We start from the raw sequence: 22,600 nt of genomic DNA on the forward strand, positions 1-22,600 counted from the left end.
GTTCACACGTGTAACCCCAACCTGACAGCTTTTTCAGAAGTAAGATTGGCAGGAAGTTATTTATTTATTTATTTTTAATGAAACGTGTATAAATGTTGTGTTGAAAGTAAAAGCATGAAAAGACAAAAACTGGGATGTTTTCCACATTTTCCCAAACCATCAGATATACTTTAATGCCTGTTTACAATATGGATTACTGAGCTGTCATTGGTAAAGGACGCAGTTCATTTCTGACATCTGTCTTTGGACCAATTGCTTGGCAACAGCACATACTCCATCATCCTACGACTTCGCCCTCTCAGGCCACTCAATCCTCCTCGAGGCTTTTCATGTAATTCACAACGATGTTCCTGTGTTTCATTGGCATGTTGAACCTTGATTTCATTGAATGGAAACTGGCTATTATGCATTTGCTTTAATGGCGGTTTGACACGATCGCAGCTAATGGGACGGGCGTTACTCTGAAAAGGAAAATAATCCACCATTTAAATGCAGCTTACTATAGAGAGGAAATTAATGCATGAAGGTTGAACTTGCTGTTGGATAACACAGGATCTGTGGAGTGCCTCTTAGTAAAGAGTCGGGGACATTACACAGCAGATAATGGCATGTCTGAGTGCTAATAATGAATGTAAAGATGAGTTTCACATTTTCTTATCCGACACCTATGATCTAATATATTCTTATTTTACTGGAAAGATGAGATTTGTGTTTGAAGTTGAGTTTGAAACATGATTTTGTTTTTATTTTAATAATAATTAATGCTTAGCTGTACCCATCCATGATTAAACTTGTTTTAACATTGTGGATTGCTCCCTTTTTCAAAAAAAAGTTTAAATGTCTCTAGATCTTGATCAAGAGTGATTGGATAGCAAATCCATATTCAAACACTCAGCAGTGGTGTTGAGCTTTAGTTAGAGACCAAAACAATAAAGTTTGTGTTTAGTGTGGCTGGGTTCAGCCCAGATTGAGGAGTTTGTGGTCTAGATTTGGTGATCTGGACATCTGAGCATGTCAGGGGGAGGGGACACCAGGGTTGGAACCAGTGATGTTATTAATCCATAAATAGACATAAGTTATTTTTGGCAGTTCTTCAGCGATCAGAGGCCGATCCCCTCAAACTGTAGGTGTGCCTGACCTGAGATTCTTTAGCAAAATATGAAAGAAGTGGATCATCAGTTCACTCCTCTTTTGAGGCTTTAACCCCTCAACTTATTCAGGCCTCCATAGAGGCAGCTCTTCAATCGGGGCCAGTACTGACAGTTTGTCTTTTGTCCTTTTCTCCTAACAGCGATCCTTTTGGCCCTGATTCATTTGTGATTTGGGCACCACGACTGATCGGAATAAGTTGGAATCCGCTTCTGTCTGGGTGAGTTTGTATTGCCTGTCGAGAGACCCTAAAGACACTAGTTAGACTCTGGTTTGCCTTTTATTTTCTCTGCATTAGGTCATGTCAGACATAAGTTACATACTTGAAATCACTAATTTTATGCTCTGCTCTTTACTATATTTAGTCTTTTGTTTATCTTTCATTCTCTTTTAGAATAAAAGACAGAAGGAACAACATGACAATCCTGCCCCTTTTAGAAATGATAGCTGATGTGTATGAGAGTGAATTTGACATTTCAGACATTGCAAATACAGACTATATTTGACCTGACCATAAAACTTGCTGTCCTACAGAAATTGTGTAGTATTTAGAAGGAAGTGCTGCATTTAATGAGAACAAGCATTAAAGTCAAACTATAGTTCATGAATTAAAGGTTATGGAGAGCATAACATTGCCGTACTTACCGGCTTTAAGAAGCTTGTACCTGTAAGCATTAATTGGTGAACTATGGTTACCTGTAGTTTGTCATGTTTGTCTGTAACATCTCATTAACTACCAGCTGAGTCACTTCCATTCAAGCTACAACTACATTTGCAACAATATGCTAGCAACCAACGCAATCACAGGGAGGCTTTTGAAAACCAGTTTGGGAATATAAATGTTTCTCTTGTGAGTTTTGGTTGCCACAGGATCACGGACTGGTCTGGTGTGGCTCAGTTTTAGCAAACACTCAGAACCAGTCAGGCGAATTTTTCCCCTCACAACCGGTGGCTAACTGCTGGTTGAGGATTAATCTCTGGGCCTTTATTCTCTTCTCACATGACCAAAGGTAATTTCATTTGGTTAGTGGTCACATGTCTGCAAAATACTTTTACCACTATTTTTTTTTTTTTGCCACATATTTCTCCCATAGATTTCAATTTAGTGTCTTTCTCTAATCAGAATCATAAGAAACCTGTCTAAACTCTGCTGGTGTCATTATTCTACCAAATGAAAATTTCCATTTCCTTCATAGTGATAAGGTAAACCTTGTTTATTGCAGCAATTACTGCTGAGTAAAACAAAAAGAAAATATTTGTTTACGTTCTGTGAAATAATTAAGTTGTCACAAAGCATTAAATTACACTGAAATACGCAGAATTAATCCTCAGGCCTTCTTCTGGTTTTCTTATGCGTGTGGGAGTAGACGACGTTTGTTTGGGTTCGCCCATAATTAACGTGTCAAAGCACCAGCGACGATATAGAGGTGTTAATGGTGACAAGGTGACATGTAAAGGTTTGAGGGCAGCTCTAAAAATATGCCGCTGTCACCTCATCAGTTCTCCCACCGCCGGTCGTTTCCCCGACGCCCTCGGAGCGAGTCTTTGACAAAACATCCACGATATGACAACCCGTGTCTCCTAACAACGTGCCACGGTTTCCAAACGCGCTTCAAACTGACTGACAGACTCTTGAAAGCGTTAGCTGGCAGCGCTGCCGTCGATGGATGTGCGAGCCAAGGTGCAGGTTGAAGAGGAGGCGATACGTGTGATGACTCTCTAATCGACTGGTTCTTTTTTTCTTCTTCTTTTTTTTTCCCTGAATGTTTTCCTGCCGAGCTTCTAAAAGACACTCAAGCTTGGAGTTTTTAGAGCTTGTGCTGTGAAAATGCTGCAAATGGACGCACACACGAACACCTACACCAACACGCACACAAATTCCTGCTGTGCTGCTTCCTGATGTGCGAATGAGCTCATACTGAGGGATCGGGGTCGAGGTGCATTATCTCAGGTACCAGAGAGTCTTATTTACCACTTCCTGTCAGGCTTAAAACCCACAAATCAGGGCAAAAACACACAGAGACAGAGAAAAGCTCTTCTTCATACACCTGTGATTATGGTTTCTGTTTTTTTTTTTTTTTTTTTTTTTTTGGTTCTCTCAAATGTCTTCTCACAGCCTCACGGCCTGTCCTTAAATGCCATCACCTCACCTGTGAACTCCGTTATTTAATAAGTGAATTGAAGTGTTTCATTCTGCAGCGAGATGTGCTCCATTTGAAGACCTGATGGTACAAAATGATTTCTGCCATGAGAGGAAAAAAGCACATTATGAGCTATGAGTCATCTGGAGACTGCATTAACCTCTGAAAGTTTTTCTTTGTTTTTGAAATATTATTCAAACTTTTTTTTCTTCCAGGAAACAACATAAAATAATAACAGTGCCATTGTCCCACAGTTGATAATTTGTGTGATCCTCATTTACATAATTTCTGTAAGCAGATTAGCTTAATTAAAACTGTCAGTGCTGTTTTGAAGTTTAGCCAGAGCTGCTGCGCTTGCCTTTATCTCCAAGCTCCTGGATCTTTATTTGAATCTGCAGATGTAGATCGAGCCTCCGGCTGCTGTAGTCGCAGCGATGACCTTTTTCTGCTTTAAAAATTGCATGTTTTCTCAGGATAGAGATGCCTCTCATCAAAGAGCAGAGAGGAACATTGATTAGTTTTCCAGAGGGAGTTTTTTGGACTTACTGCGACCTCTGTGAAAGTTGAAGGGATGCATCATGCTGTAGTCATAGGCAGTTTAAAGGATGGATGAAGCTTCATGGGCTGAAACGTGAAGCCAATCCTGAAAGCGACTTAAACTGGGCTTCTTTTTAATGGCCGGCAGCAGTTGTGTCCTCTGCTCAATCGATCTTTTATTTCACTAAAAAGATTTTTGAGGCTTTTACAAGGTCAGTGTGCAAGTTTATAGTCTCATACATTAAAACGTGATGTACATATTGTGTTGTTGTAGTCAGAAAAGTTAATAAACCAGGGAAAGCATCCAGTTTCATGTTGTTGACTGCAAAGATTGTCAACTCAAGTCTTCATAACCAGTCTGTGGCTTCAGTAGAAGTGTGCTTTCTGGTCTTATATTTATTGGAGAAAGCGATACATTTAAAGTTTCAGTTTTAAGTTTATAAGGTTGAATTATCCATCTGTAATATAATGGACTCTGTAAGTCACTGTAAATCATCCTGGGATGAATTGTTGTTATGCTTTATAATTAAACTACAGTTGAAACTGAAATGCAGCTGACATTAGTTTTGTCTAAATTCTCACTGGCTTTTATAGCTGATTTTAAGTTCAGACTTTGTTTTTGTACCTGGAGAGAGGTACTGGATGAAGTCAGTTCTCACCAGGTAACCTCCCAGCATTGCGGGAGTTGATGTGACGGACAGTGCTGCACAGGCAGACCTGTGCTGGTGGAGGGAATCCATCCAGCAGTTCTGCCAGCTCTGACACTCTCTGGCTTCTCAAGCTGGAAATTGCCATAATGTATCCTGCAGTGGTCGGCTGCACAGGCCTCTTTCAGACGCTCCGTCTGCTCTGCTGACACACATATACACAGTGCAACACTATCACATTATATGTGATGCACAGAAAGAAACGCGCAGATACAACAGTGTCAGCTAATGTGTGCACGTAATATATGCTTAAATACGCAGAGAAAAACGGTACGATTACTAATGTGGACTCAGGTTTGGTTAAGCTGCTGTTGTAAAGAAGCATTAGGGAAGCAGTAGTTTGCACTTTGATCACAGCGAGAAGCTTAGAAACAAACTCAGCTTGGAGTCGTTCTTCCCAATTCTGGGGTAGAAATTCTTCTGTCTTCAGTAACTCGTTATCTTTGGCTCACCTTACCCTTTCTGAGTCAAGCACACAGCCTCTCTACTTTCTTTTACTGTATCTGTCTTTACTGTTTAAAGCAGCACAGTAACCCAGCAGCTAGCTGGCATTACCCATCATGCCTTGTGACAGTGTGCGTGTCATTGTGTTTGGTCTGTTCAACAGGCTTAGCTGCAGATTTTTAATTCTTCTTTTGCATGAATGTTTATGATTTATATCATTTAGTGTAACAAGGAAAAAAAATGTTCTTTTCGGTGCTACTAGTGACCAATAATAAAATGTGCCCGTGACATTTTAAAAGCCACAGTTTATCTTTTCTGTTCACCAGTACTCCAAAACCTAAAATCCCACAAGTACTGATTCCAATTTTCAAGAGTAAGGGTGATGCAGAGCTGTAGCTACTGCAGAGCAATAAAGCTGATGAGCCATGCCATGAAGCTATGGGAAAGAGTTGTTGAAGCCAAGTTAAGGGGAGAGGTGATCAGCGAGCAGCACTACTGATGCAATGTTTCCTTTGAGGTTGTTGATGGAGAAGTGTAGAGAGGTCAGAAGAAGTTTCATGGTGTTATTGTGGCTTTAGAGAAAGCATATGATAAACTACCAAGAGAGGAACTGTGGTACACCATAACGAAGCCAGGAGAGGCAGAGAGGTAAGCGAGGGTGGTGCAGGACGTGCATGAGGACAGCGAGACAGTTGTGATGTTTGTGATAGGAGTGACAGATGGGCTCAAGGTGGGGGTGGGATTACATCACAGATCTGAGCACTTTTTTGTTTGCAGTGGTGGTGGACAGACTGCTAGATGAGGCTGGCTGGGAGTCTCCGTGGACTATGATGTTTACAGATAATATTGATCTGTAGTAAGGGTGGGGAGCAGGTGGAAGAGAGCCTGGAGAGGTGGAGGTATGTTGTAGAAAAAAAAGGATTGAGTGTCAGTAGAAGCTTGAAAGAATACATGTGTATGAATGAGAGGGAGACGGGTATAAGAAGCAAATAGAGTAAAGTGGATAAAATTTGCATACAAGAAACAGTGGAGAAGAGAGGCAAAGAACAGAGTGCCGGCATGGTGGAGTGGGTGGAGATGAAAGAATGAGAGAATGAAAGGGAACATTTACAAGATAATACCAGGACTTACTTGCAGGACTTATCTAAGATTCGGAGACAGGAGACAAGACAGGAGGCCAAACTGAAGATGATAAGATTTTTATTGTGATTTCCATTGAGTGGAATGGACAGGATAAACAAGAAGCACATCAGCTCAGGTTAAGCAGGTTAGAGAGGAAAAAGTTTGGACAAGTGCACAAGAGGGATAGTGGATGCATTGAACAAAGGATGTTGAAAATAGAGGTTCCTGGCAGGAGTAAAAGTGAAAGACCACAGAAAAGGTTTATGGATGTAGTGAAGGAGGACATGCAGACAGTTGTTAGGACAGGTGAGATGGAGGCAGATGTGGTGACCGCTAAAAAGAATAGCCAAAAGAAGATGAATGAAATTATACCACACAGGACTGTACAGAACATCACAACTTTTCAGGTGTGTCCCCCTTAACACTTGAACCTCTGCACTGTGCCCATTATGCACAGTGGGCCTCCATGCCCACTAAAATCAAAAACTGGTCCTCATTCTGTACTCTACTCTTGAGCCCACAGTCACATATGTACTGTAAAATGTAACGTCTCAAGGACAGCCTGTTCTTTGCCCTTCTCGCCTGTGCAGTTAACATGAAATGTGTATGAAAAATGGGCTGCAGTTTAACGAAATTGATGAGTTTTGGATTAAAACACACGCACATACGCGCGCACACACAGCTGCTTGAGCCTTAACCCCAGCAGCTCCTGCTTGACCACTTCACCTTCAGTTAAATGTACTCTGGAGGAGAAGTGTTGAGACCCATCCAGACTCGTGATGTGTGGGAGAGAAAATCGACACAGCAGCTTTATGCAAACGCTGCCTCAGCACAATGCCTGCAGTCCTGACACACAGCAGAGGAGAGCACGTTTGATTTGGCATGTTTATTCGCACTATAACATTTATGTTGTTGCAAAGAGCCTGCAGCTGAAAACATGAATGTTGATGGAAAGATTAAAAAAATTGGAATACATTAGTGATGATTAGCTGCAGTAAAACCAACACTTCATCCCCATTTGTCTGTCATGTCACGGAATACATTAAAGCGGTGATGTTGGCACTCTGCAGCTATGCTGGTCAGTTTATTTGACACTGAAGGCGACACAGGTGAAAAAAGCAAAGTGGGGTGGAGGTGAGCGATGAGTTCCAGCAGTGAGCTACATCAGCGTCTGTCTGTGTGTTTATTAAAAGCAAATCTGGATGCAGTTGTGGATGAATAAGTGGGTTAACTGGATGAAACTGGTTTTTCACAGGTTGAATTGATCGTTTTTTAACAATGGTAGCAGGGCCACAGCACAGATTTCCACACCAATTTTCACACTAATCAGTAGTAACCTATTGCAGTGACCCTGGAGGCAACACTGCCATTTCATAGATGTTTGCCGGGGAGAACGCAGGTGCTTCAGCTCTTTGATGTTGGTTTGAGTTGTTTGTTCATGATGGTGGATCAGAAGCAAATTTATTGTTAGGAAGCTGCTGCAGAAATACGTTTTCAGGGTTTTCCAGATTGTTCTGACTAAACTGACGAGTTACATTCACTGGCAACTCCTCATTGATGCAAATATGTGATTGGCAGCAATTTAGCATGCAGATGTGGTTGAGAAGTACTGGTGTGAGTATTTCAGCAACTGTTGATCTGCTGGGATTTTCTCACACAACTAAGGTTTAACCCACAAAAGAGAAAATATCCAGTGAGTGTTGTTTCTCTGGGTGAAAATGTGTTGATGTCAGAGGTCAGCAGAGAATGGCCAGACTGCTTTGAGCGGATAGGAAGGCAACAGTAGCTCAAACAACCATTTATTACATCCAATGTATCCAGAAGAACATCAATGAATGCACAACAAACCAAAGCTTGAAGCTACAGCAGCAGAAAACCACACTGGATGGCACTCCTGTCAGCTAAGAACAGCAAACTGAGTCTATAATTCAAACAGGCTCACCCACACGGGACAGCAGAGGATTAAAGACACGCTGTCTGGTCTGTTGAGTCTCTGCTGCAACACAGTGGTAACATGATGGTAGGCTCAGAATGTGGCTTAAGTAACATGGAAGCATGAATCCATCCTGCCTTGTTTCAACAGTTCAGGCTGCTGCTGGTGATGGTGGTGTAATGGTGTGGAGGATATTTTCAGATTGTTTAAATTCTGGCCTCTTGGAAGCAGTGACATGTGAGAAAATCACAAGTCATGATCAGCTGTTCTCATAAAGATTATGACGGCCAAATGCAACAATTTATTGGACACCGTTGTGTTCAATATGACATTAACAAGTCGTGATTTTCATTACGACTTGTACCGGGTGAGTGCTTTAATTTTCTCATTTTTAGACTTTTAGATACATGAACCCGTGTCCAGTCCTCCTGACAGTAATGTTTGTGGTTTTATTTGTTCTCAACTTCAAAGTAAAAAGAAAAATTAAAAATAGATCAGTTCCTGATTGCGGTCTAATTTTTCCCAACCTCAATCTGGGCAAATCTGGTTGAAATCTGACAAAAACATTGAGCTGACAGCATTGATTTAATTTTTTTTTTTTTTTTTTTTTTTTTTAAATGTCATTTTGTTAGTGTAGAAGAACACTTCAGTTCCTAAGAGATCTGGTTAGCAGTGACATAGGATCCTTTAGACACATGAACACTAAGTTTGTGTGTCAGTTTGTTAGTTGAAGCATCTTGTTGGCTCTTGTGGGTCGAGGTGTTGCTTTTGTTTTGACCTCACCTGAGTTTTTTTGTCTGTAGTATTTTAAAAAAACCAAATATGCCAAAACAAACTATCAACCCTTTCAGGAATTTCCTTTGTCTTCTGCTCTTTTGTCTCCCTCGAGCTCACACTGTACATCATCAGCTCACTGACATTTCACGGGTGCAAACCGCCGGATTAGCAAAGCTCTCCCCAACGCTGCTTCCAGCTTCTTTATTATGTCGGCCATGTGGAACTGTGGCTGTTGTGGTTATTTTTAACTCCTGTCTGCGAGAAGGAACACTTTTTCTGTCCTCCTCCTCGTTTGTGTGCGGAGGCCTCGTGGGGAGGGGTTGTTTTCTGTTGGTCACTCCCAGAGGACCACAGGCGCGATGGGCCTACGGAGGCTGCTGCTCGGTCACTCTGCATCGTTACTAAATCGGACCTCATTCCCTCCTCCCACACTGTAAACTTTCCTTCAAACAAACCGTCTCCAGGTGCGCTTCAGTCTCAGGTTGCTGTTGTTCAACGCTGCTCCTGTTGGACCTTTTGTGGATATTTCGTTGTTGCATATCCACAGTATGTAGGTGTGACAGTAAGTGGGTCAGCCAGGTTGTCCTGGTTACAGCTCAGTTGAATCGATAAATCATATTGTTAAGTCGCAGCCACGTTTGGTCCTCCAGCTCCTTGCTGTTATTTCATGGCCTCACAACGCTCCTTGAGAGCAGACAAGGACTTTTTTTTTTTTTTTCTTACAGGCTGAAAAAACGATACCGTGTGGCTGATTTTCTATTATCATCCCTCCCCATTTTCAGGGAACAACAACAAAAAAACTAAAACCCAGACATGACAGATTGTGACGATGATGGTGACAGATTTTGGAAAATGGTGGCGATGGATTTTGAAAAATTAATCCAAAACATAAATAATCTGTGCTAATTATAGACACTGACTTTATTTAATCCCACACTGGGGAAATTCACTCATTACCGCAAGGGACAGAATAAAATTAGAGATGTATTAGAAAAATAAAAATATAAAAAAATATAAATAAGAAAACTAGTGTAGTGTACGCAAAATATTATACTATGCGCAGACAGTTATAATTTACAGAGAAATACCCCGTGGTGGTGGTTGTTGTGTACATAAAGTGCATTGGGAATGATAATGATACACGTGTACTTTTATCCCGTGTGGGTATTGTAAATCTTTTTCTGTTTCCCAGAACTGCAGCCAATTCTCTTCTATCATGTTAAAACTAAAAAAATACTTTAATTACTTTCTTTATTCACACAAATGTTAAAATTTTTTTACAAATAATACATAAAAATGATTCTGCAGGCAGTGTAAAAGATAGACAAAGCTTTCAGGTCTGCAAAGTTAAGCTAACAAAGTATGTTAAACCTGCACTCTGTTAAAGACCACTAGGGGGCAATACTTGTGGTTGCAAAAAGGTCTGTGGGAAAAGAGCCTTCTGCTGACCTCTGTGAACACTTTAAAGAGGAGTTTGTGCGCTCTGTCACAAACAGAGGTTGCTCTGTGCTGTATCCAATCCCGAGTGTCCCCTTCTGCCCACTCCCCGGTTGGACTATGCCCACACTCCGATGAACGATCCGAGCGTGAGCACACATCAGTTCGTCTCTGCTTTTTCCATGGAAACACTCACTCTTGCAGTTACAATTGCAATTTCGTTTAAAGCTTTAAAGCTAGCTACACAATCTGAAGAACGACATTTTTATCACTAAAGAGAAAAAGAGAAGGGCTAAATCGCACATCCTGACTGGGCTAGACCAACAGACTGAGTCGTTTGGTACCGGGCCGCGAGAGTTGAGGCTCGGGTGTGAAATTGATGGTTTTCAGGGTTTTTATCGGTTTTTAGCTTTATTATTATTATTATTATTATTATTTTTTGAATCATTTTTATAGTCAATTCAGTTTCCCTGTGTCTTTTCCTGTGTGTTATAAATAAATCTTTTTTTGGTACCGGTACTGGTTTTATTTTGTTGTATCTGCGATACCTTAAAAGATGGTCTGTGAAAATATTGTCAGGCATAAACCAATCCGTGGCGCAAAAAAGGTTGGGGACCGCTGGGCTAGACCCAAAACCTTCAGGGTAGATGCCAACTGCAGTCACCCCTTAGCCCAAGTGGGGCCAATGTCCTTCTAAGTCTTCTAGTTGTTGCAACCAGATGCACTTAACAGTGTTTGTACTTATGTATTAAAATTACATTTTTTTTTTTTTTTTTAGCCCTTCCCAGGCTTCATGTCTTACACAGCTACAGAAAGAATGCTTTAATTAACATTTGAACTGCACTCTGAACACGAACACACCAGAAGTCGATAATTACTACAGCAGTTCATGGCGGTCTGTTACTGTCTAACCCTTAAAAGACACAAACATTGTTTATATGTGGATCTGTAATGTGGCTTCAAGGTCTAAACACAGTATAACAACACAAGGAAATTAATGAAGCGTGGGAGTGTGTGGAAGTTTCTATAGTCAGAATATGTTTTTATTCTTATAATTATTATTATGTTATTAAATTAAACAAGTGTGTGAGCAAAAAGTAAAAGGCACCAGGGAAAAGTAGTAAAGTTTAGTGTAAATGCAATAAATAAGGCTCATTGTTTGCATTAATAGATCTAATGATTTATTGTAGATCGTATAAATGACTGCAGGAACCACCAACCACTGACCTTTCACACACACTGTGGTTGGCCAGAACTGGACTCAAAAACCACAATAGTTACAGGTTGTGTCGATGCAACATTTCCTGAGAGTTAAATTTCCAGGGGGAGTGATGTCAGGTTACGTCGCAGGGTTTTGGAGTGGGTTTGTGGTTATGACTTACTCAACTGTACAGCACAGGCTATTCATTCAAACCTGCTATCGTATTAGTCTTTTTGACAATTTTATTAAACTAAAACAAAGTGCACTTTTCTTATTTTACAAGTCTATGCTGTATTTTTATATCATGTGGCTTTATTTTCATCAATGGCGTTGACAAAATGCATAGAAAGGAAAAGGCCAAAGGGAGGAGAGCAAAAAAGTCACTTGGAAAGTGAAAATCCTGAACTGATGTAAAGCAGAGGAGGAAAGCATTTGCATTCAGGAGGGAAGAAAAGAGGGAGAGCGACTGGGTGTATGGGAATATTGAGCCACAAAGCATTTATGTCAGATCAAAGCTAATCCTTATCTTTGGGAGAAGGATTCAGTAATACCCTGGGCTGTCTTTCCCCCCCCTCAAGGGCGGGTTTCTGTCTCAGTCTCTCTCTGCTCTTCTTGCTCACTTTTCCATGGAACTAGGGGAAATTTTCTGCACCTTTTCCCAGCTTTGACTCAGTGTGGAGAAACTGGGTCAGCTGGGGAGTGCAGAGTGAGGAGGAGGAGGAGGAATTGAGGGTCTAGCCTCCAGACTCAGCTGGAGAGGGAGTTTTGCCTCAGGGGGTGCTGGTGCTGAAGGCAGGGGAGGGAGGCGGGGCGGCCGAGTGGAGGATGCTGACTACAGACACTAGAGATGCTCCACGACAGGACTCTCTTAAGATCTCATCATAACTTTCTGAAGGAAAGTGCAACATTGTACCAACATACTTGGACTTGCCTAATAAAGCTGCGATATTACTATTTAGTCAAATGATCATTAATACATCACCTTCTGGGTTTTAGCCTCTGAAATGCCCAGCCTGATGCTTTCACGAACTCTGCAATTAAAACATTACATGTAATATATATCACATGTTCATGTGTTAGAGTTATTGTTCTTTTTCCAGCTTGCTTTGTATCCCTTTTTCTTAGTTTTGCTTTGGTTTCACTTTCTCGCTTTACAGACCAATATGTGACCCCATGGTAACCTCCACATGCTAGGATATCAAATGCAATCCTTGACTGGTTGGTGAATGGTTGCTTGCTGCAATTAGGTGAAATCAGTAGTAAAGAGTGTGCAGCAAAAAACGTCGCTAACAGATTGCTGCAGTCACCTGTTGTTTGCATGTAAAGCTTGCCGACTAGTTGCTGAGTGGTAGTGAAACTGAAAAAAGTGCAAAACATTCACCTTCAAAATATCTGCGCATGGAATTCACCATCTTCTATCAAATTGCTATACTGGCGAATGACTAAAAATTAAAGCTAAATAGAATCAGTATTCAGAAAAGAGGTTAACGGTCTTGCAAATCAGGGAAGGGTTTTGTTGCTTCTTTATTCTGGAAAGCGTTCGTTTAGGTGGCTCAGCCCTCTGATCAGGATTCCTCTTGCATGCGTCCCTAAGGAGGTGTTCTGGTTAGGGCAATTTGGAGGAAACCCCAGGGCGAACCTTGAATACACTGGAGGGATTAGGCTTCCCATCTGGCTATGCAGGATCCCCCAGGAAGAGCTGCAGGATGTGATTATGCATGAGGGTGCTTAGGCTACGCTTTTCTTACAGCATATATTGATGACTCAGTCAGTGCAATTATTTCAAACAGACCAGCCTGTCCTTTTTTTTGTTGTGGTTGTTTAATGCCACTCAAGGTCGAATGTGATCATCTGTTTTCACTCAAGTGAACCAAACTAAAAGAAGACTGAATATAGCGCTCCAAGCATGCTTAGTGTGAACTCATTCTTATCTGTCACTGCTACATCAATGTCCCCACAGGGCCAGAGGATGAGTTTAATTGCCTAAGATCTTGTTTTTGATAACAGTGTAAGATGCGCAGTGTTGCAGGGCAATCAGTGGTCACCTTTTTCCCCATTTCTGTCAACACTTTATTTTGCCGACCCCCACCCACCCACCCTTTTCGTCCTCGACGTCGGCCCACAGTCATGCCCGGACGGACGCCGACGGCGCCGAGATGGCAGCGTAGAGAAAGATAGATGTACCCTTCCCTCCTCAGCAATTTTCACACTTGACAATTTCAGCGAGAAAATAAAATATAAAGTCGGCAGGGCCCTGTTTGGTATTCATTGTTTCCTTGGTGCTATTTTGACAGGATTTAATCATCTGCAAAAGCAAACTATCACAGCTTCCGCATGGATTAACACGGTAGAGACGTGATTATGCAGGAGGAGGAAGAAACTGTTTATGGAGTTTGTGGCCTGAAGGAGAAAAGAATTAGCCGTGGTTAACAAAGATACCGACGACGAGTCTTGTGAACTCGCCTCTTCTGCAGTCCACTGCCGGCTGATGTGTAGAGTGTCTGTTGCATATCACGACTCCTCATCCTTCATGATGCATTGTTGTATTTTGACCACTATGCTTGTACCTTCCCTTCTTCTAGGCCTCTTATCTGTGCATAAGTCACATCCGTTCCTCTTGCTGACTCATGTTGCATTTAGTGATTTGACATGACTCTTACAGCATCTTTGCAAGTTCTGAAAGCTCCTCTAATACAAAGCAGCAGACGCACAGTTTGAAGGTCCAATAAGAGCAGCAAACGATGGCATTTGGTTAATTCTCCCTGTGATTTTGTTTTTGCTGCAGTAGCAAGCAGATTGCACAAAACCAATTTGTTTTGTCAACATGAATGCAAAATCCAGAACAGGAGGTACTCATTAGCTGAACCACAATGCATGCATGGTTTACAGACAATTATGAGATAGGAGGTTGTTAATTTTTAACGGCACGTGGCGCTGTCAAACCTCCTCAAAATTAGATCCAGCAGATTAATACTTTTAAATAGATTAAACAGACATTGAACATTTAGGAAGAAGTTGGATGTTGCTTTGATATCTGAAATCATCGGCGCCAATCATATTTAAACATATTTTTAATTAATGGGACAGGAAGTTGTAAACAAGAAAAGTGAAAAGTCCAGTACAGTTCTGCAATACTTTGACCGAGAAACTGAAGAGTAAGCTGATATATAACCACTTATTGGAGCAACGCATAATCACATTCAGCACAGGCATGTGGACGTTAAACCACCATGAAAGATGGCTCTTATCATTAGCAACACTAATCACATATAAAAGCAATATTTTAACTTCATCCGTGAGATTATAATAAGTTTTGAGTGTCAAAAAGTCTGATTTTTGCAAAACTGCGATTTCAAACCTATAGTCCCTATGAAGGTCACATAAAACCATTCAATACAGGTGCACAACAAAGCACTCATTATAAATTACATATTACTGTATTTAATACACATTAAATCAATACATTTTAAATGCTAACATTTAGGTCATAACATGACATGATATAACTGTTTAGAAAAAAGGCCTCTTGCCTTTGCTGTTATTATATCAGGGAAAGGTTCTTGTTTTACCTGGTAACCAGTAGTTGTTAGGGAAAAAAGTCATTCTGGACATTGCTGGGGGAAATTTGCAAAGAAAGTATTGCATCAAAAACCTCAGTGTTTGCTGTGGCTAATTGCCATGGTCGTTTGCAGTCTTTCATGTTTCTCTGAAAATACTAATTAAGCAAATACAATTTTTAAGTGTGTGTTTCACTAGTGCTTAGAGTAGCTGAATAGTGTTTGTAGCCAAAAACGTGACTCAATCTTCGTCTGCAGCCACACGCTAGAAATCAAAGCAATCAGAACGAGGTTTTCTTTTGCCAGCCAGTTGGGAAATACATATTTTTCCTTGGTGACAGGCTGCATGGATATGGTTGTGTCTAGTCTCCAGTTCTTGGGCCTTATTCACTTGTTCTACATTATCACGTCACACATCCCAAATTACAGACAAATCGTGTGGTTAGTGGTCACATGTCTGCAAATCCTCAATATGGTGCTACATTGGAAACCTCATCGCAGTTGCATTGGTCTCTATCAGATTGCCAGTCACTGACCAGTCAGTCACTGACCAGTCTGTAGGCCTGTGTGACTCTGGGACTGGTCTCTAAATTTGATGTTTAACAGGATCTGTTTTTCTAGTGTTGCACTTTGCAGACAGTCTCTGAACAAATTTTTTTTGCCACTTTTGCAACAACTTAACTTTTATAAATACTGGTCTCATGTGTTTATGCTCTCAGTTATTAGTTTTAAAGTAGATGATAAAGCACTACATGCTTGACTGACAAGTTTCTAGAATATGAGTCTGCTGCACTCTCGCAGTCAGATCCACTCCTAACTTGTCATTAAAAAAACACTTGATGTCGAACTCCAAAATGCCAAACCTTCAAACCAATAGACACCATCAAGGTGACATGTCCATTTTTATATACAGCCTATGTTACCATCACTGGTAACCACTTTCTAACTTCTGTACAGGTAAAAATAGCCAGCCTGCACACTCATATTTTACAACAATGAATTGATGTTTTATAAAAAAAAGATGGTCAAGCTGTAGAGGTGTCTGATGGAAATTTAACCTACTTCCTGTGCTGATTAAAGCTTGGGAACAAGTGAGTCAGTTGACCTTTTAGTTGCTGTTTCAAAAGGTCAAACACACACCGCTCAGCTCAGCAGCACGGTTTCTAAAAGCCGCAATAACTGCAGGCAAAAGCACCGGTGCAGTCATGAAAGATTGGGTTTGGGCACAAAAAACAAGACTTTTCTGCATCAGAGAAATGGTAAATATTGGAGCCGATGTTTGAGTATTCAATGATGAGCAAGCTACCGAGAGATGAGTTTTTGGTGAAAAGACTTTAAGCAAACAGCAGCTGCACTGTGTCCTTTTTCTCTCCAGAGTCAGAAGTGTTGTAGTTCCTGCTGATGCTGCAGACTCTTGATATCAAATGATGAAGATCAAAAAGAAGAGATCCTCAGTAGATAGTTCTGCAATGTGCGTACAAAACCTTGAATTCTTATTGATGTTGTTTTTTTTCCTTTTTTTCTTTCTGTTGCAGATGAAGGGCCATGTTGCCCCCAAAGGGCCGTAATATCACTGTGAAGTCGTGAACGAAACCAGCTCTGCTTCCCCCCCTGCATTTCTTCTAGAGCCAATTAAATTGTGTTTTCCCTCTTGTGAAAATACCTTTTTTCCTGGAAATGGAGACTCTTTCCCAGGATTCGATGCTCGAGTGTCAGATCTGCTTTAACTACTACAGCCCCCGACGGCGACCCAAACTCCTGGATTGCCGACACACATGCTGTTCGGTGTGTTTGACCCAAATGCGTAGCAGCCAGAAAGAGATCCGCTGCCCATGGTGTCGTGGCGTCACCAAGCTCCCCCCGGGCCTGTCCGTGTCTCACCTCCCGGATGACCCAGACATCATCACCGTCATCGCCATCCCTCACACCTCTGAGCACACGCCTGTCTTTATTCGCCTCCCCAGCAATGGCTGCTACATGCTTCCCATCGCTAAAGACCGGGCACTGGGCCTGCCAGGGGAGCTGGGATGTCGCTTCTTGCCCGGCAGCCAGCAGAAGGGGGTGACAGTGGTGACTGTGCCCGAGGAGCAGCCACTGGGTCTGGCTATGGGTCTAGACGGTGTAGGTTTGGAGGGAAGTGAGGGAGAGAGGAGGGTTACTGGTCCAGTGGGAGGAGCAGGAAAGGGCTCCACATGGTCTGGAGTGTGCACAGTGATCCTGGTGGCGTGTGTGCTGCTCTTCCTCCTGGGCATCGTGCTGCACAACATGTCCTGCATCTCCAAACGCTTCACTGTTATTTCCTGCGGCTGAGGGAGGCCGCTGCGGACCCCCTCAGGATTCCCTCCCACCAGCCCTGCCTCTCCTCAGGGTGGGACTCTGTTAAGGAGAGGGAACTAAACTCACATCGAGGGCATTAAAGGAAACTACAGTGCAGTGTAGAGAGACAGTGATGATGATGATAAAGAAGAAGAGGGCAGGAAGGAGAGCCACAAACTGGTCTAATGTTGTGGAGTTTTTTTTTAATCCTTGAAATGGAAATATGCATTTAAATCTTCACTCTCCTCTCATTGGACAGCACTCTGCTGGCGTTGAAACACCCACCTTTCTCCATTCCTTCCATTTTTCCTGAAAGAACGCTTTGGGAATCCCTCCAGATACGTTTCTGGCCCGCCGATTTGTTTTTGGCTGGAAGCTGTGCTGACACTCACACTCGCTGTGGTTGGATTGCCCGTTTAGTCTGTGGTTTATTGAAATGCATCATCATAGAGTTGTTTAGATGAATGCCCGCTCCGAGTGCGATGTCTCCAGCTGGTGCTGCAGTACAGGGAGTCCGGACTTGGCCGCTCACCGTTCCCTGATGTTGCAGGAATTAACTGTGCAGGATTTTCTTCTGCCTCCTCCAGCCTGAATATTCTGAGGAGCTAAAATCAATTTTCTTTTTTCTTCTTTTTTTTTGTCAAAAACACAACCTGTGCAGAACAAACTGTTGCTGTGATGATAGTTCCACATAGTTAGTAAAGGCTGCGTTGTCAAAAATATGGATTGTAATGTTCATACATACCAGCTGAAATACAAACACAGGTAGTACAGAGTCGTGTTATTAGGGCTTTAAGAAATAAACAATGTTAAATGAATTGATTGTCATTGGTTCCAGCCTCTCATATATCAGGTTTTTCTGTCTTATATAACTGTACGATAAATACTCTTGTACTTTGGCCTGTTGTTTGCACACAAAAACAATCTAAAGCTGTCACTTAGGATTGCCAATTAACTCATAATTGACAGAGAATTGGTATAAGCAATTTAATGAAGAAATTAAGACCTTGAATTGGTATTAATTTAAATGAAAATGATGAGCATTTGGAAGAATAATTTAGCTTCGCTTCAGGCAATTGGATGAGAAGTTCAGCATCACCTTCTTATCTGTCTTGAAGCTATAGAGAAGGGATATCTTTGCAAGAAAAACACGTTGCACTAGCTTTAGAGCATCAGAACTTCACTTTGAAGTTAGCTAGGCTAACGCTTTCCTCTTCTGTCCGTGTAACTAGCTAGCAGGTTAGCTTTCAAAATGAAGCTCTAAAAAATAAAACATTTGAACATCAAGACGTACCAATATAGAGCTTACCTGTTAGGGTATATTTGTTAACTTTAAAGTTAACTTAATTTTAATAGTTAATGAATATTCAAAATTTTACATTTTTTTTCCCCCTCAAATTAGCTGATTGGCTAGCTTTCTACATCTCTGCCTGTTTAAAAATAAATAAATCACAGCTTGATATTTTCTATTGATATTTTTTCTTCTTTTTTTCATTTGTTCTTCTTCAAAAAAATAATCAGAAAATATTTTTCTGTAATTCGAGAACTTTGGATATATTAAAAAAGAAATCACATTTTTTAACTTTAAAGCAACCAAGGCTAGATGGTTTCCCCGTTTGAGCTGAGCTCCAGCTGAGAATGGACAGATACAGTGATGCTGATCCTCTCATCAAATTCTCTGCAAGGAAGCCAACAAGCTCATAAAAATTTGAGTTTTCAAAATTGCAGCATTCTTCTGTTTTATTATTTTCAGTTTTTATGTTTTTGATGTTTATTCATGTGATTGAATTTGTTCATTTGCTTTTTCATCCTGACCCGCCTCATACTGACTTCATCCTCTAAAGCCAGATCCTCCAGGCCTTCGCCAGCAGCCCACATGCCATCTTCCTCCACCTTCTCATCTTCCCCTTAATTCTGAAACTGCTTTGTATATGGGCTGAACTGTAAAACAACGAGTTTATGTAGTATGTGAGTAACAAGTCAAGAGTGGGAGGCCGCTGTAAGGTTACTGTTAATGAGGGCTGTATTGATTTATCTGCGTTTGAATATTTCACTGCAGAGGTGGATATTTCTGGACTCATTTTATTCCCACTTTTGTATGTTGAGGCAAGCATTTTGTCTGCTTACTGTAAATCAGTAGATGTACAGTACACATAAACAGGGTAAACGCTTTTGTACAGCAGTCTCATCATGTACAGAATGATTGTAATTGTCATTTTTGATCATTTCCTTTTTCTTTCACATATTTTAGCCTTTTTTGTGTGTTTGAGCTTAAATAAACATGAGTTATTCAGGGCGCGCAGATTTGTTTCACCACACCAATGATAAACATGAGAAAAATAATGTTTAATATAATACTCTAGGTTTATTTCAGACACCTAAACTATAAAATGACTTTTACCCTGAAAAACAAACTAGAAGAAATATTATTTGATTTATACTCAATATTTATTGGGTTGGATTCATATCAGCATGATTTTATCGACTGCCGCCAAAGTAAGAATTCCAAACTGTTCAAAGTAAATAAATTTAGAGATTAAATCAAACGTGCTTCAGATATTTTGCCTTTCAGCTCTGCGACACTCTCCTGAAAAGGCATTCAGGGTGCAGAGGGGGCAGCTGTTTTGTTCTGCAGATGCAGGGATAGATGGAGTTAAGTTCAGCTGAAATGGTTTATGTCGTGCTGGTTGCTACGAAACAGCGCTGAAGGTCCTTTTGAAGTTGCTCAAAGTTGAAATATTTCCAGCTCCTAGCACTCTGTGTTCTATATGCTCTAAAGAACTTTCTAATTTCTCAACACTTGGGGTTTAAGTGGTGTTTTGGGGAGATAGCTTTCTCCAAGATTAAAAAAAGTTGGATTTTATTTATGCCTGTTAGTTGGAGATAATTGCTTAATAAACATTAATAAATTGTTATTCATTTCTTAAAATGTCATCATTGCCTTTAAATCATCAAAAAGATCCTCTAATGGACCTTGCAACCCAAAGCTCTTATTACTGTTAACATTTAAAAACACCCATATCTCGATGCCTAATGTAGAATCACAGCATTTCTACTGGGAACTTGAGTCAAAATGTCAGTTTAAAGCATTACAAGTATGTCATGCACAGTTTTATTACCATAATGTGGCATGACTGCTACTTTTAATCCACAAGAGCAATGCTGAAGGGGACAAGTGAAGGATGTGCTCTTAAAGACCAGCTTAACCCATATGGGTTTATTCAGCCATGCTTCATAAGGTCAAATATATCTGCTAAAGTTTTTTTTGTATCTATGTCTCAGATATCTGTGGAATCTTTGGGCTTAAAAGAGACAAAAACAAAAAAATATCCAACTCTGCCAACCTGTTGTCAAGTACTACACACTTAGTCCACACTTAGAATAGTGTTAGTTAGATAGTATTTTTGTAGCTGAAAGTTTTTGCCAAACAACTTATCTTTGGCTGATGTTCCCACACAGCACAGCCATCCATTTAAATGGCAGGTTTAATACCAATATCCACCCTAAGCCCTACAAGGACTGACCTCTCACAGTGTTCACCTGTCTGAGGAGTCCTTGAAAACTAAGGTTATTTTTAATTTCTTTAGAGCCAAGAACTTAAAGGACCAACTCTCTCACTGGAACATCTTATAGGCTTTTGTCTTAAAGAGTGAACAAAGGGAAAACATGGTTGCTTCTCCCATACTTGCTGTTTTTCAGTAACCTTATAGTTAACGTCATTGCACTTTGAACTGTGGGTAAATTTAAGCAAGACATATGTGCATTTTTTTCTGGTGCAGTTGGTGTAGGAACAACAACCAGTCTTCACAAGGCAAGCTAACAGAGGACTGTTACCAACTTTTATGATGAACTTTACATCAAAGTGCACAAAATGCCATGTTGCTCTTTCAGCGATGTTGTTTGGTTGACACTGTTGATGCCAGGGATGTGTGTAATGCCCCTCAATATCCATGAATCTGTGATGTGGACATTTGCATTGAGCTGTAATTATGAGTTGGATAGGGTTGAAGAAGGTCATCAACCCAGCAGCAGGCCCAGTTTTGTGCATCGGGGCATTTTTGTTTACTCCAGGAAGTTTACTCAAGCGCACGTTTCTAACTAAACAGTCTGAAACAGACTCTATGAGGGAGCTGTGCTCAGACCCTAGCACCGTTCACCTCAATCGTCATTCAGCTCGTTCACACTGAGCACATGTGACAAACGTGAAAGAGTCTGGAGATACCATGGTATTCATCAATCTGAATAAATATCAAGCATCGATGATGGCATACTAAGACCTGTAGTATGGTCCAGAACCAGTAGTAGGCTTATGAATAAGATTCAGCACCAGTCCATTGAGTGTTTGGTGACCATTAGCTTTTGATTTGCTACAAACCTCATAGCTCTAAATGTGATGTCTGTATGTAATAGTTTCAGTATCCAGACTAAGAACATTAGTTTTAATCATAAATTTTTAGTGATAAACTGGAAGAATATAAATTTAAAACGCCAAATAAAACCAATATAAACTGTGAAAATGTGAATTTGTGGTGTGGCCAAGATCTATGTTACGGTTTAGTGAGCAATGGGCCACCATGAACAAGACTTCAAAAGCAGAAAAACAGGTTAATGAAAAACAAGCCCATCTTTTTCTTTTATCCATCCATCATTTCATGTGATGTAAGCTAAAGACAGCGGATGAAATCCACCTGGAAGAAAGTCTTGTTCCTCCCATTATACTACCATTTCATCTCTTTCAGTCCCTCCACTGACTGAAAGAGAAACCAAATCACATCGCTGAATCTCCTTCTTATTCTCTGTGTTAATTGTTTTATTTCTGTTCCAATCAAAATGTGCCCTGTACTTCCTGTTTTCTTTCTTTCTTTAAAAAAAACAAACAAACAAAAAACAAAGCAAAAACAGAAACTTAAGGACAGAAGTGTAGAGGGAGGCTTGTCATTTCTGTGCCTGTGTGTTTGTACAATGCCGTGAAGTTCCTGTTGTAGTTTCCTGTGTGTGTCAGCTCTGATGATGGCTGACAAAGCAAGCAGCAGCTGTTTTCAGTGAAATATTAAAGCAAACACTGAATCTAAGCAAGGACTCTGTCTTTAATTAAACCTCAATTGCACCTATTTTCTGGTGATATATCAACTTTTTTTATTAAAAGAAATTGAGCCATGTAAAAGATTTAAAACAAAAGCATATTCCCTGTTGCTTTATGTATTGAAATCCCATATGTCATGGTTGAGTAAACTCAGTGGAGAGCAGACTCCCTTTTGTTTACCCTCAGGAACCTCTTT

At 40.7% G+C, this 22,600-nt stretch overlaps 1 protein-coding gene across 1 annotated transcript in view; it reads left to right on the plus strand.

Annotated features, from left to right (window-relative positions):
- LOC146567082 (E3 ubiquitin-protein ligase RNF152-like) overlaps nt 1–22,393 on the plus strand; it is a 60,358-nt gene extending 37,965 nt beyond the window's left edge. Inside the window, exons 3-4 of the mRNA XM_085286685.1 lie at nt 1,292–1,369; nt 16,541–22,393. Of these exons, the coding sequence (XP_085142811.1) occupies nt 16,683–17,315 (633 nt within the window). The 5' untranslated portion in view covers nt 1,292–1,369; nt 16,541–16,682 and the 3' untranslated portion in view covers nt 17,316–22,393. The remainder of the gene's footprint in view (nt 1–1,291; nt 1,370–16,540) is intronic.
- The last annotated feature ends 207 nt before the right edge of the window (nt 22,394–22,600 follow it).

This window comes from Mchenga conophoros, linkage group LG9 (assembly GCF_057382185.1).
Source record: "Mchenga conophoros isolate Kocher_MC1m ecotype Shallow Benthic linkage group LG9, M_conophoros_male_GT1.1, whole genome shotgun sequence".
Lineage (NCBI taxonomy): Eukaryota > Metazoa > Chordata > Actinopteri > Cichliformes > Cichlidae > Mchenga > Mchenga conophoros.